Here is a 13,816-nt window from a genome sequence, read left to right as displayed (position 1 = left end):
GTGTCTTGGGCCCAATATTGTGCTTCATCAATGGATGGAGGAAGGGAAGGGATGGTGGATGGTATGAAAAGTGGATTCACAGCAAGTTGTTTGTTCGTGAATGCACGATACTCCAATCTCACAGAGTGAACATGAGGTGGAAGGAATGAATGAATGAACGAGTTCCCACCAGCTGTTCCTTCGTCTGCCATTACATTCCCGACAACATCTGGAAGGAACTTGGGTTTTGGAAACAATTCTCCCCTAATAACCTCAAAAGTGTAAAGTACTCCACCAAGGGGTGCGTTTCCCAGCGTCTCCGGGTGGTGGTCAGCATGACCACTCTGAGGTGACCAGCATGACCGCTTTTGTCAGATTTACCGAAGACAACAGAGCACACGTTTATACACAGTGCCTTCAGGAAGTATTCACAACCCATGACTTTTGTCACATTTTGTTGTTTTACAGACTGAATTTAGAATTGATTAAATTTAAAAAAAATTGTCACCGATTTACAGAAAATACCCCATCATGACAAAGTAAAAACATGTTTTTAGAAGCTTAAACAAATTACAAATGAAAAGCTGAAATGTCTTTCATCAATAAGTATTCAACCCCCTGAGTCAATACTTTGTAGAAGTGCCTTTGGCAGTGATTACAGCTTCGATTATTCTTAGGTATGTCTGTATCAGCTTTGCACATCTGAATTTGGGGATTTTGTCCCATTCTTCCTTGCAGATTTGTTCAAGCTCTGTCAAGTTGGATAGGGAAGTGTCAGTGAACAACAATCTTCAAATCTTTCCACAGATTCTCAATGGGATTCAAGTCTGGGCTTTGGCTGGGCCACTCAAGGACTTTCACGTTCTTGTTCTGAAGCCATTCCGGTGTTGTTTTGGCTGTGTACATGGGGTCATTGTCCTGTTGGAACATAAATCTTCGCCGCAGTCGAAGGTCTTTTGCACTCTGAAGCAGGTTTTCCTCAAGGATTTACCTGCATTTGGCTCCATTCATTGTTCCCTCTGTCCCTACAACTCTCCCAGTCCCTGCCACTGAAAAACATCCCCAAAGCATGATGCTGCCACCACCATGCTTCATGGTCGGGATGCTGTTAGATGGGTGATGAGCTGTGCTCAGTTTCCACCAGAAATAGCACTCTGCATTCAGGCCAAAGAGTTCAATTTTCGTCTCATCAGACCACAGAATATTTTGTGTCATGCTCTAAGAGTCTTTCACATTCCTTTTTGCAAACTCCAGGCATGTTGTCATATGCCTTTTTCTCAATAGTAGCTTCTGTCTGGCCACTCTCCCCTAAAACCTAGATTTGTGAAGTGCTGCAGAGATTGTTGTCCTTCTGGCAGGTGCTCCCTTTTCAGCCAAGGAACTCTGTAGTTCTTTCAGAGTGGTGATTGGGTTCTTGGTCACCTCCCTGACCAAAGTCTTTCTTGCCCAGTTGCTCAATTCGATCAGACAGCCAACTCTTGGAAGAGTTTGGGTTGTTCCATATTCTTTCTATTTCCAAATGATGAAGCTCACTGTGATCTTTTGAATTTCAACACTCCAGAAATTGTTTTATACCCTTCCCCAGATCTATGCCTCCTCACAATTGTATCTCAGAATTCTCCGGACAGTTCTTTGGACTTCATGGTCAGGTTTCTGCTCTGACATGCACCGTCAAGTGTGGGACCTTACATGGAAAGGTGTTTCTTTCTAAATCATGTCCAATCAATTGAATTGGCCACAGGTAGACTCCAATTAAGTTGTGGAGAGATCTCAAGGATGACCAAAGGAAATTGGATGCACCTGAGCTCAATTTGGAGTGTAATTTTGGAACATAGTAAAGCACATAGTAATTTGGATTTGGAACATATTAAAGGGGTTGAATACTTTTTGATGCAACACATTTCAGGTTTTCATTTTTAATTAATTTATAAAAAATTCTAAAAATATGTTTTCATTTTGTCATAATGGGCTATGTGTGTGGATCTGTGTGTGTGGATCATAATGTGTGGATCTGTGACAAAATTTTTTTAAAAACTTTAATCCATTTTAAATTCAGACTGGAACACAACAAAAGGTGACAAAAGTTGAAGGGTGTGAATACTTTCTGAAGGCACTGTATATGTACTTCATTTACTTTATCACCTAACATAGTCTTGAATGTCAATTTGTAATTTTATTTTTAAAATCCGACCAACATCTGTGATAAGAAAGGTCATTTACACTGCTGGTACTGTCTAACCATGGCTAAAAAAAACATCGGTTTGGTCCATCCATCCCTCCATCCATCCATCCCTTCTCTCCATCCATTCATCCCTTGATAAGGAACGGCAGGCTTGGCACCACACAACACCGCAGTGTGCAACATAAGCATTTGGGGCCGGAACTTTGTACGTCGTTCAGTGTATTTTTGATTGTGTTGTGCAGTGACAGTTTAGAGGGACAGTGCAGGTACTTTTGCCATGTATTGCCATGGCTTGCAAACATACATCCAAGCAGCTTGTAGAGCACTCGCCAAGTGGTTTAAGCACTCCAACGAAACGGTTGATAAGGATTGGCAGGCTTGGCAAGCGATTAGTCATCGCCGATCGATCATATTACACACCATGCAACCGGAGACACCCGGAGGGTCAAACAATGTGCGAATTGGACAAATGAACACTTTTTTTAGCAGTTGGAACTGCTGTTAAGGTCAATTCCACATTTAAAATTTTGAAATTCTGCTTATATTTAAGAGATTCTCGAGCTTATCACATGTGCAGAAATGAAAAAAAGCCATGAACATAAGCATCTCCGGGCATTTATAGGCATTGCAATGTATCCAGAGATTCATAGGTATGAAGATGAGGCATTCTATGATACGAGTGAGGTGTAGGAAAAAAAAATTTCAGTGCTTTATCATTAAGCAACTGCTGTGGCCTGTTCCAAGTCAAGGCATTTTTGAGCAGGCCAAACCAAAAAAAAAAAAAATGGCGAATTAAGACCACAGCGAGCACAGAGTGTTGATCAATGGGTTGACCAAGGATGACGCCTTGATAAAGGATAATTAAATAAGGCCGTTAATTATCTTCAAAAGAGGTGTTTAAATTAACCCAAACACCCAATTTTCATTCATGCACTACCTTGGAGTTCCCTTAGTATGCATGCAAAGTTTCATGGTGGAGACACACACTGACAGACTGACACACTGACATTTATTATTATAGATAATAATCTGACAATCTTCGATATGATAATTACTCCTCATTTATTTCAAGAGTGCTTTGTATTCTTCCCTTGATGGTAAAGTTCTCCTTTAGTTTGAATATTTCTCAGGTACTCGTGAGGGACCGACTCAGCAGATGTGTGCTCACCTTGGTCGACTTGGGTTCAAATCCCGAGAGGAACAAACGTGATTATAAACTGCGGTTTCTGTGAGATTGCTAATCACAAGCTTGTTGGGCACATCCCCTTGGGGGGATGGTTGTGTGTGCTTTTTGTCTCGTAGGCTATCCCGTGGTTGTTTAAAAAAAAAAATTCAAAAATTTCAACATAAAACTAATCCTATTACACCAGTTCCGTGGCCAAAATAAACTTTCTCCACATTTCTGCTTAAGCCTTGCATCATTTCATCGGGATGGGAAGGATGTTGAGCAAGGAGGTGAAACAACCTTTCAACATCAGCTCAAACTTTTCTGTTAACACCTGTACAACCCAAACCTAGATTGAAAAAAATGGAATATTTTGACTGGAAAAAGAGATAAACCAACTTTGATAAATATTACGAAGGGCTTGTTGTGAAAGCACAAGCAAACAGCAACAAACATCAGAACTGTCGAGGATGTAAGTGAATGTGCATTTTGAACAAGTTGAGGAGTTGGTTGTTCGGTCGTATGGTCTTCTTGCCTCCTGTAGGTTAGAGCAGGAATTTGTAATTTGTTCAGGGTTCAGTCGATAGCTCGCCCGCTCTTCGCAAAGGACACCGTGGGGGTCTTTAACGCCCACCAAAGAATGCTGGCAGACGGCGTGTCTCGTTTAACGTCCATCAGGGAGATGGCGCACACATTGATGAATCACCCTGCCTGTTACACAATAGCATGGTGTTTGGTCGAGTGGTTGAAGTCTCCTTTATTTCAACACTGGCTAGTGTGGGTTCGATTCCCATCGCTGCTCATTCTATCTCACCAACCTGCAAACCCACGCTTTGTCCAAGTGGCCAGTAGGTCTGGCACCCCTCAACACGAGTCAATGAAGGATCTTGCGGTGGACTGAAGTAAGATGATTTATGGGTACAGAACAGAATGAAGGTTACACAAACAAAAGCACCAAATGCACATATAAAAGCAACTCCAGTATTCTAGGAACATTCTAAGAGGAAAGCATATATGGCAAGTTGTAGGTGACAAAAAACTAAACGGGTTGGTGGGAATCGGTTGGTTGGTGGTGGGTTTTTATTTTATTTCTTTATTTTTAACAAACGTCGTGAAAACGTTATTCGAGAGGTTGTCAGTGACACAAAATACACCACAATACCGAGATAGTCATTGATTGACGAGGTGGTCTTGCAAGGGGCATTGGAATTGGAACAAGCTTACTGGTAACAGGGGCATTGGCATCAGGAGCACAACCGTGCTTCCAGAAAAATGATGCCAACCAGCAGGCACAGGCTGCATACGAAACAACAACATAAACGACATCTCATTCCACAAATTACCATTCCAAATTCAAACGGTGATCAACATTGATGAAATGGGATACTGCCCTCCAGCCAATGGAATATGATTGGATACTGCACTGTACTCAAACCTGTAGCTCTGTAGGTCTTTGTTATAAGATGGCACATCATGTATCCTCTTTCATTTTTTTTCTCCAGTTTGAATTTGGTAATCTGCGGACACCTTGTTTGAATGAAAACATTGTGAACCGAATCGAATCTTGCCATTTAAAATACTTGCAAGTACTGATCACCAAGAAGTGGAAGACAGAAGCACAGATCGACTGATTCGTGGTGACTGTATTATGGTCCACGTGATCAGATGTGAAGTTATACTGGATGCGGAATCCTGGAGGACGTCGATGTGGCCTTCGGGTAGGGAAAGCTCATGACGTCACAGCCGTTAGACAAGACACTAGAATGATACATTGCATATTGACGACATGTCGATCAATGTGGAGGGGCAGATGTATTTAAAAAAAAATTGGGGGGGGGGGGTTCACTGAAAGTTAAGATGTTCTCATGTTTTGAAATATATCACCAAGCCTTATTCAAGTCAACGTAATCATCGAGGGAAAACCGGTTAATCTATCCAGAACTAGCAGTGACCGACCAGAAATTTACTTTCTCCAGCAGGAAAATTTAGGAATATCGAGCTACTTGACGACAAGGCCTCAGGCCTGTCATTGACTGATTCTCAAGAAAAGCTGAAGATTTTGGAATCTTTGCAACGGATCTTTACAACAACAATGTAAACACACAAAATGTTTCCAATACATAGAAATCAATGAAAATATCGAGCGAACAAGCACAAAATGTGGCGAAATGGCCCCGAGCACGAAACCTAAACTCGCCATTGCGGATCATCAGGTCATTGATTGTAATAATGGACGATGTAGACGCAGAAACTTTGAATTACCGAGTGAAAATAGTTCAGGATTGTAGTGTGCTTTGCTGTAGGACACGTTCCCGAAAATGTTGCCTTTCTCTTCGGAGGTATAACTAAACACTGAGTCGCGGGGATGAATACAGAACCAGCGGCGAAAAGTATGGCGGCTCGGATTAATTGTCAAGTCAAAGCAAAAAGACGTGCGATTGCCGATTGTCCGGTAATATCTCGCACGACCATCATGTGACATAATTGTAAGAGGGGACGGAGGAGGGGGGGGGTTCATGTGCACCCGGTGAACCCGTCCTCGATCCACCATCGGACTATGTGCGTCAATCCTTGCGAGTGGAATGGAAGGGAAACATTGCGTTTTTGAAATTGATCGAACTTTCCATCCAGCACTGGTTTTGACCACATTGAAACGGTTCTGCGGGTTTTCAAACCCGTAAAATCCGGGTTCACTTACCAAGTATGAGAAAGTAATTGCCAATATTTAATCATATCCATGTGGATGTGGTGCGATGTGGTATGTGTGTGGTTACTGCTGAAAGTGACACCCCGTCACGTTGAGTGAAATGTTGGCACTGTGTTTGTGGCCGGATCTTGTTTGGGGAAATCCAGTTTCTCGCTCGAAGGAAGATGACAGAAGGGTGTGAGTGAAAAGGGTGGGGTAGAGGGCATTGTATGGGAGGACCAAATTACAAAAGGGAGATGACTCTCAGATAATGCTTATAAATGCACCGAACACCACAAACTTTACCTTGGAGGATCATCAAGAGACAAAAGGAAAACGAAGGTGTTCAACTTTTTCCAATATCTCAAGCTCTTCCAAGCCGAAAAAGGTGTTCGAGTGATGGCAAGCGGCGAGACATTCCACGAGGTATTTGCACGTGACCGCAAGCCTCACGCACCTACCTCGATATGCACCTGTCTACATCCCCATCTGCACGCATTTTCGGAAACTTACAAAAGTTCAAACGATTTCGTGATATTTAAAGGTCATGTTTTGCCTTTTTGATTTAAAAGGTCCTTTTCCTTATGATGTCTCCCACCTCACTGTATTGTCCTCATACATATTATATGCTGTTCCTTGCAAGGTCCCTTCTGCTGTGCTGGTTCGTTTGGATGTACAGCGGGACAACGAAGGTCTGCACACGTACACCGTGTCGGATGTGGCGACCATCAATTCAAGTCTATCATTGCGGTTAGGCCCCATCATTGTCTCCACTGTCCTTTTTGTGCTTCGATAGAAAACATCTGAGTCTTTTATCTACAATCCCATGATACGACGGTTGTCTTTAACTTCCTTGCCATTTGTAGCCTCGAGTTAAAGATGCTCCCATGATAACTAGGTTAAGAGTTGTGAAACGTTACGCGGCCATGGTTGCTCAACACAATTCTGGTTTTCACTCTCGAGGTCTTCATTGCTCAGTCAGAAAGTCCAGAGACCAGAGAGGCGAGTTGGTTGCAGCGGTGTAGATGCCTTTTTGAGAAATGTACCTGTAGGTGGAATTTCAGGTGTATGTAGGTGGAATTTCAGGTGTATGTAGGTGGAATTTCACTCACAGGTATGTGAGCCACGCCTCGACAGTCTCACGTTAGCTTCGCATTTTAATTTGGTTGTAGAGACCCTCTATTTATTGTGTATGCATGGAGGGGGTTGGTGGTCTGTGGGAAGGGTTCAGAGTGTTGGGTGCACGGTGCACGCGGTGGTGGGTGAGGTGGGATTTACGAACGTACGAATCTCATTCTCAAGTGTGTTGCAAATATTCGTTAAATCCGGACTCTTGAGGCTTAGTATAACACCTTTTAAAGTCCCCTGTACAAGTGTACCAATGGGCGTGGAATGTGTGTGCTCAACAGGAGAGCAGGGGGTGTTAGTGCTTTGAGGGTGTGTTCGGTACTTGGTGTGCGCTCGTCACATTCGAGATGAGGCCGCGTGATAGTATCGGATGCCGTTATTGTGATGGGAAAGATTCTTCATGAAGAATTAATGTTATTTTAATCTCAGTGATGTTGACTTTGAATTTATTTTTTTTAACTTCACAGCAGCGTTAGAGTCGGAGTGCAGATACTTGTTTAAAAATTCTCACCTTCTGTTTGTTCATTAATACCCCCACTCCCACCCCCCTTACACCTCTTCTCTCACCATCTTTTGTCTAAAATTGGAGAATAAATTGAGAAAAGAGAAAAAGAATATAAGGGAGCATGATGACAGAGATAAAGAGGGGGGGGAGCAATTGAGCAGAATGTGGCAAAGTGTGTAAAGAAGGAAAAGGGGAGAGGGGGAGGAGGAGACATGTACAGAGTATATAGCTTGGTAAGAAGGGGCATCAAAAATCCTCCATATTTGTTTATCACATTGTAAATATAGAAATGGATCCTCACATCTCCATCCCAACACTGTTCAGAATGTTTATTTGAGAATTTTTTTTTCTTTCCTGCTTCCGTTTTTCTCAAATGAAAGTTGCTATTTATTAAATAATATCATTAACGAAGTGCAATGTGCAGCACTTCCTGGAACCACCTTGGGACACTCAATATTGACTTCGTCCGTTCCCTTTTCCTAATACTGTACTGTACTATGGTTTCCTCTTATTACAAATGTCCTTCCGGTTATGTTTCAGGAAAGCAGTCATGTGTGGTTTGCCTTTACACAACATGGGGGTTGTTCAACATCACCTCTAAAATAACAACCAAATGCTTCATGAAATCTTTTAATTTTTCTCTTTTTTTAATCAGTTTTAAAATGTAAAATATAATTTAATTTCAATTATTAAATATAATAATTTTAATAAAATTGATTTGAAATTAATCCACAAAATAATACGCTTGTCAGTCTGTGATATATCACAAGATGACGGAATCCCATGAGATTGTGAATTAAATGTTGTTTGTAATAATTTAATTTTAACTTTTTATTTGCATCACATTTTATATATATTTGCATCACAAAGAAGGTAACTATTCCACCATTTTAATGAGGTAATAAACAAATAATATGTAATGATGGAAAAAAGCCCTCTTGCTTTGAAGAACAGGAGAAAGAGGAAGAGGAGGACAGAGTTGGAGTTCGATTGGGGTGGGGTAGAGAGGGGACAGAGTTGGGAGAGGGGGCTGAGGCTTTTTTGGAGTAGAGGGTTGAATACTTAAGGGTGGGGTTAGGGTTGTGGGGTAGGGGGGGTTGAGAACTTGGTATTGGCAGATGGGAGTTGGAGGGGTTGTGGGGGGAGGGGGGGTTGAGGACTTGGAGTGTGGGTGTAGTGGGTGATTAAATCAAGTAATTATTCTTTGCATAATATTGTTGAAGTTAAATTTTACATGAAGTACAATTTCCGTAGGTACCTGCTAGTATTTCATTAAATTTTTAATTTTATAATAACGTAAAAATATTTAATTTCAAAATTAGAAAAAACAACTAAAAAGTACAATTGGATCAGTAGTCATGGTCATTCTAAACACAGTGTGTCTCCTGCAGGAAGGGAGATGTTCTGCTCGAGATGAACGATTTCAGCCTTGAGTTCGTCACTCCAGAAAACCTCTTAGTCCTGCACAAGTGTGCACATGTGAAGCTGGTAAGGAAGAGAAGACAAAAGATTTGTTTTCATCCTCATTTTACTTTCTTTATTTATTTTGCTGCTTTCCTTTGTTTTTGCTATTTCTCGACGTCATTTTTATTATTATTATTATTATTGTTCTTCTTTCACTTTGGCCTGATTACCATAAGTTGCATTGTATTCTATTACTGTATTTGTATATTGTATTGTGTATTTTGCAACTATTATGGCAGAATCTTCTCGGCGGTTCATTATTATTTTCCATAAGAGGTCAATATTTTTTATCAATTACTCGACAAAAGATGTGAGGAGTATATAACTGAAGGAATATTTACCAATCGTAAATTGAGTAGTTTCAGGATGACCATGAATTAACCTTTTGTATGGAATAAAACTTAAGGTATCTAAGTTTTGCAAAATGACTTTTGATAGCCAGATGTTCTTTTGATGACGAAACAGCTAAGTGACAACTGAAAACATTTTTGTTCTACGTTGCCTTCGCAGAAAGTCAAACGTGCTGACCAATCTTCTACCAACTATCCTGCGAATCCCACTGCCTCCTTGAGGAGCCTCCACAGAGTCTTCTTTAACAGCATCCCTGAGCTTAAACATGACATCCAGCACAATGGCCAAAAGCACATGTCCACAACAGGCCAAAGACCTGTTCCAAAAGCAAAGGAGATACAAAATAGTTTGAATGGAGGGCAAACACTCACGCTGGTGTTTCTTCATCCTCAATGCAGCATCCTCACAAGCCGTGGTTCTGGAAATGTCGAGCGACTGAATGTCTCCTGCAGCGTTGGCGGCATTCGGGTGGAAGGTATGTGGCTTGATACTTGTGCTTCCAATGAAGCCTGCCAATTAAAGTCTGTTCTTAGGGGCCTAAGGCGATTTGTCCACTCATTTCTTTGGATTGTAGAGGGTGCTGGCAAACTGGAAGAGTTGGTGTTCCGATTGTTCCGAGAACTTCCAGAGGTGCACGTTGTTTCAGAATACGACACATCGCTTACCCGCTGCAATAGTCCAGTTGGCGTGTGTGCTGAGCCATTCCATTCCCCCATTCCAAAAAAATGTAAGTGATATTAGTTTAATTGGCATTGCTGTACAATCGGATGCTTTTACGATGGCATAAACCCTGATATTTGGCAATTTCTGCATGAATAGTTGAATATAGAGTAATGAGGGGGCAGGATGCCACTGTCATCAAAGGTGGGGAATGCTGCTCCCTCATCCTTGTGTAACCTGTTCAGGTCCTGGTTGCATGCTCAGTCTCCTGAACGTTCTCATCAGAGGGCTTTCAGACTGACGGTGTAGCAGGAAATTGCAAATGGCAAAATGTTCAGAATATTGAACAAAATGAACAGGAAGGCATACATACATACATACATACATACATACATACATACATGGAGAGGGCATCTTGCATCACCTTAGTCCAGAGTACAAACATTTTGGTCAATGTACGGACAACATCCTTCCCTTACAATAATGTATTTTTAATAAATGGACAGGAGGCCCCTTTTGCACTACTATTCCTCCATTGTTATTAGTTGTTATGATTTACTTACATCGTATGGCAATAAGATGATATGACAAATGTGCAAAACATGCTGCATCCTTGGCCCATTTTTAATCTGACTGTCGTCTTGGTACTTCAGGTGGTTGGCACACCTGAAGAGGACTTCCACTTACAAATGCTTAACTTGTCATTGTATTCACTGGAAAGATTAAATTTTTCTTCCTGACATTTTTTGAAGAGTTAAATTCTCACTATTCATGTTGATCTACAAGTTACCACCAGGATGTTTCTTTCTTATCTGTTTGAGTTCATTTCATCGTATGGACGTCAAACTGGATGTATCATCTCCTATCATTAGTTGGTGGATGGTAAAGATCTCACGGTGCCTTTCCCGAAGAGTAGGCGAGTTATCGCCTGCACCCTGAACAAATTATAAATTCCTGCCTTGACCGCAGGTAACAAGTGGACTCGTCATCCTGGACGTTCGTTGACACCAAGTTACACCGCTTGGTGTCCTACAATGTGGTTGCTGTCTTGGCAGCAGCTTCTGCATGACCAACAAATCGATCAGGAAGTTCACATGTTCAATTTAAATGCCCTTCTTTCGATAGAATGGACAACACACTAGTTTATGTAGTTATTGAATCATTGTTTCTCCCTCGAGGAGCATGTTAAGGTCCTTCTATTGTTTTTTTTTTTTTTACAGTCCTGATGACGATCTACGAGTTTAAGCCTCTGTTTCCAAGCAATAAAGGTGTCCCAGTCATCCTCGGTTTCACCAACTCCAACTGTTTCCTTGCCTGTAAGGAAGATGATACCGGAAATATCCGCCTGACTGTGGAGGTAAGTTTGGATTCGGTCAACACGTCACGAATAAAGAACTTTTTAAAAAAATATTACCAAATATTAAAAAATTAAAAAATAAAATATATGCCAGTTCATAAGTAAGACACCACTGTATACTCATATTAAACTGCAGAAATGTCCTTTTGTGTTACTTTGCAGACATGTGATCCAAGTTGTTTTAAAAGTATCAACAATGACGACAAAGAAATCCATCCTTTTATGTTCTTTCGCAAAGAACAACTGGATGGAAGCATTTGGTTTGAATCTGCCTGCTTCCCACATTGGTTTATCGAGAGCAACGCGATAAATTCTTGTGTTTTCATGGACAAAGACCACAAAGATCACACCGACTTTTATTTACGCTGATGCTTTCATTCTTTGAGATCTAGTTTGAAGATATTCTGTGCAAACTCATCGACTCGGTCATGGTGAAACGTTGTTACCTGGAAAATTTCCCTTGCACGTCCGAAAAATGACCGGAAATTGTTGAATGTATTTATGTTTGATGCGTTATTAGGATTACAGTGACTTTCAATGAACAAAACAAAACGCGGTTACTTAATAGATCATTCAGTGTTTATTATGACTCTATATTGAAAAATGTTGTTTTTGAAATTTTCACATCTCGAGCAATGGCTTCATATCATTATAGTTGTAGAAATAGTGTGAGATCAGATGATTTGCAACAACTGTGTAATGGGGTTGTTCAGAGGATCAACGGGATGGTGTATTGAGGAGAGTAACGGCAACAAAAGTCAAAGGACACAATTAAATTTGCCGAGATGAAAAACGACATTGAAGATGTTGTTTGTGGGGAAGCGTAAACACAAAATCGAGAACATCCTCACCCTGAACGCTTTGCATGTCACTTCACAACATTTATCTTAAAGTAGTTTAGGGACACTACCATATGAGGAGAGGTATAAATGAGGGATCTTTCTCCTTACCAGACATCATCATGAGCATCCTTCTTCATTTTGTTAAAACCATCGCCTTAATTGTTCGCTCCCATCGAAGAGGAAACTGGTTTGAATGGAAAGGACCAAAATTTATGCATTATACATTTTGTGCAATCAAATTATCTGAAAAGGTTTTCAGATTTTTAATTTTTAAGAAAATGCTTTTAATGTAATTTTATACATTTGTGAACATTAAATTAAGCTACGTTGAAGGATCAATGCAATTTTAAGTTATTGTCAGTTTAGGCCCAACCAATATAAACACATTTTAAAAGTTCTTTTAGTCTCGTGTTCAATGAATAATGTTTAGTGTTACATTATGGTACATTATGAATTGCTTTATTTTATTAACTATTAACAGGCTGTTGGTGTAGCCAGGAATTTGAAATGGAAACTGCTCAGTATACTCAATAAATGGATCAGAGGGAGAGGGAGAGCTTGAGAGTGTGTACACAATGAGCAGTAGGGGGGTGGGAGTGCATCTTGCCTCACCTTTCCCAACAAGGGCATTTTAATATAAAATATACACTTGTGATAATTTTTGTGACATGTATTTATGTCTTTCACATTTTGTTTTGTACACTGTATTAAATAATTATATTTATTATTGACAGTGTTCTTCTCCTTTGTATTTCTTGTTCACTTTTGTATTTTATTCCAAGAGCTACCAAATTTTGCACGAAAACCTCTGATGGGATGAATAATATAAACACAGAGTTGGTCAGCCTGTCTGTTTGTCTTTCCTTTAACACAAGCGCAAACCATTTGACCAAGAACTACCAAGAAAGAAGTGCGTATGGCACGGGATCTGCAACAACACTGCATTTCACTGTACTTGCAACATGAACAAGTGTTGGATTTGGCGCAATTGCACATGTTGGTGTATTTTTCCCGAAAATCGGTCCCGTCATTTTCTGCCACATTTGGTCCCCTCATGCGCATAATGGTTGTTACAGGAAGTTAATGTGGCAATGTTTTTTTTTGCAGTTTTCGAAAATCCCAACAACTCCACCATGCCACCAAAGAAATTGTAAAAAAGAAAACTAAAAAAAACCCCCGGTGTCAAACACATCCTCCACCATTTCTAAGACATGAATTTACTGATTTTGTTCAAACTTGGCATACAGATAATGAATGATGATGTTCAAACTTACATCAGCACGTCATTTTTTTTCAACATCAGATCCAAGGTGACCGACTGGCAGCCATTAAAAAAAAAAAGTTGTTAAAAAAAAATCAAAACAAAAAACCTCGGTGTCCAACACGTCCTCAAACATTTCTCAGACATGTATTTACCAATGTTGTTAAAACTTGGCACACAGATACCGAATGATGGCTTGCATATGCTCCTCATTTTATTTCGACATCAGATCCAAG

At 40.5% G+C, this 13,816-nt stretch overlaps 1 protein-coding gene across 2 annotated transcripts; it reads left to right on the top strand.

The window, feature by feature from the left end:
• The first annotated feature begins 6,281 nt into the window (after positions 1–6,281).
• On the top strand, positions 6,282–13,050 carry IL1B (interleukin 1 beta). 2 transcript variants are annotated; one of them, XM_085854302.1, is made up of 7 exons: positions 6,282–6,438; positions 6,656–6,762; positions 9,037–9,133; positions 9,620–9,935; positions 10,035–10,187; positions 11,341–11,477; positions 11,640–13,050. In XM_085854302.1, exons 1-7 carry the CDS (start codon positions 6,412–6,414, stop codon positions 11,844–11,846), a joined length of 1,044 nt encoding a protein of 347 aa, XP_085710428.1. In that variant the 5' UTR covers positions 6,282–6,411; the 3' UTR covers positions 11,847–13,050. The 2 variants fall into 2 exon arrangements, with proteins under 2 accessions (XP_085710428.1, XP_085710430.1); XM_085854304.1 differs by lacking the exons at positions 6,282–6,438; positions 6,656–6,762 and adding an exon at positions 6,849–7,126.
• Positions 13,051–13,816: the final 766 nt, after the last annotated feature.

This window comes from Eptatretus burgeri, chromosome 14 (assembly GCF_056783735.1).
Source record: "Eptatretus burgeri isolate ZD-2024b chromosome 14, Ebu_testis_v1, whole genome shotgun sequence".
In the NCBI taxonomy this organism is placed as follows: domain Eukaryota; kingdom Metazoa; phylum Chordata; class Myxini; order Myxiniformes; family Myxinidae; genus Eptatretus; species Eptatretus burgeri.
Note: the sequence above shows the minus strand (reverse complement) of the source record. Positions and strands in the feature narration are given on the sequence as shown.

Coding starts and splice junctions, on each gene's coding strand:
- IL1B (XM_085854302.1), top strand. CDS start 6,412: ATGGCAAGCGGCGAGACATTCCACGAG. Junction 9,134..9,619: donor AGTGTGCACATGTGAAGCTG/GTAAGGAAGAGA, acceptor TTGCCTTCGCAG/AAAGTCAAACGTGCTGACCA. Junction 10,188..11,340: donor TTCCCCCATTCCAAAAAAAT/GTAAGTGATATT, acceptor TTTTTTTTACAG/TCCTGATGACGATCTACGAG.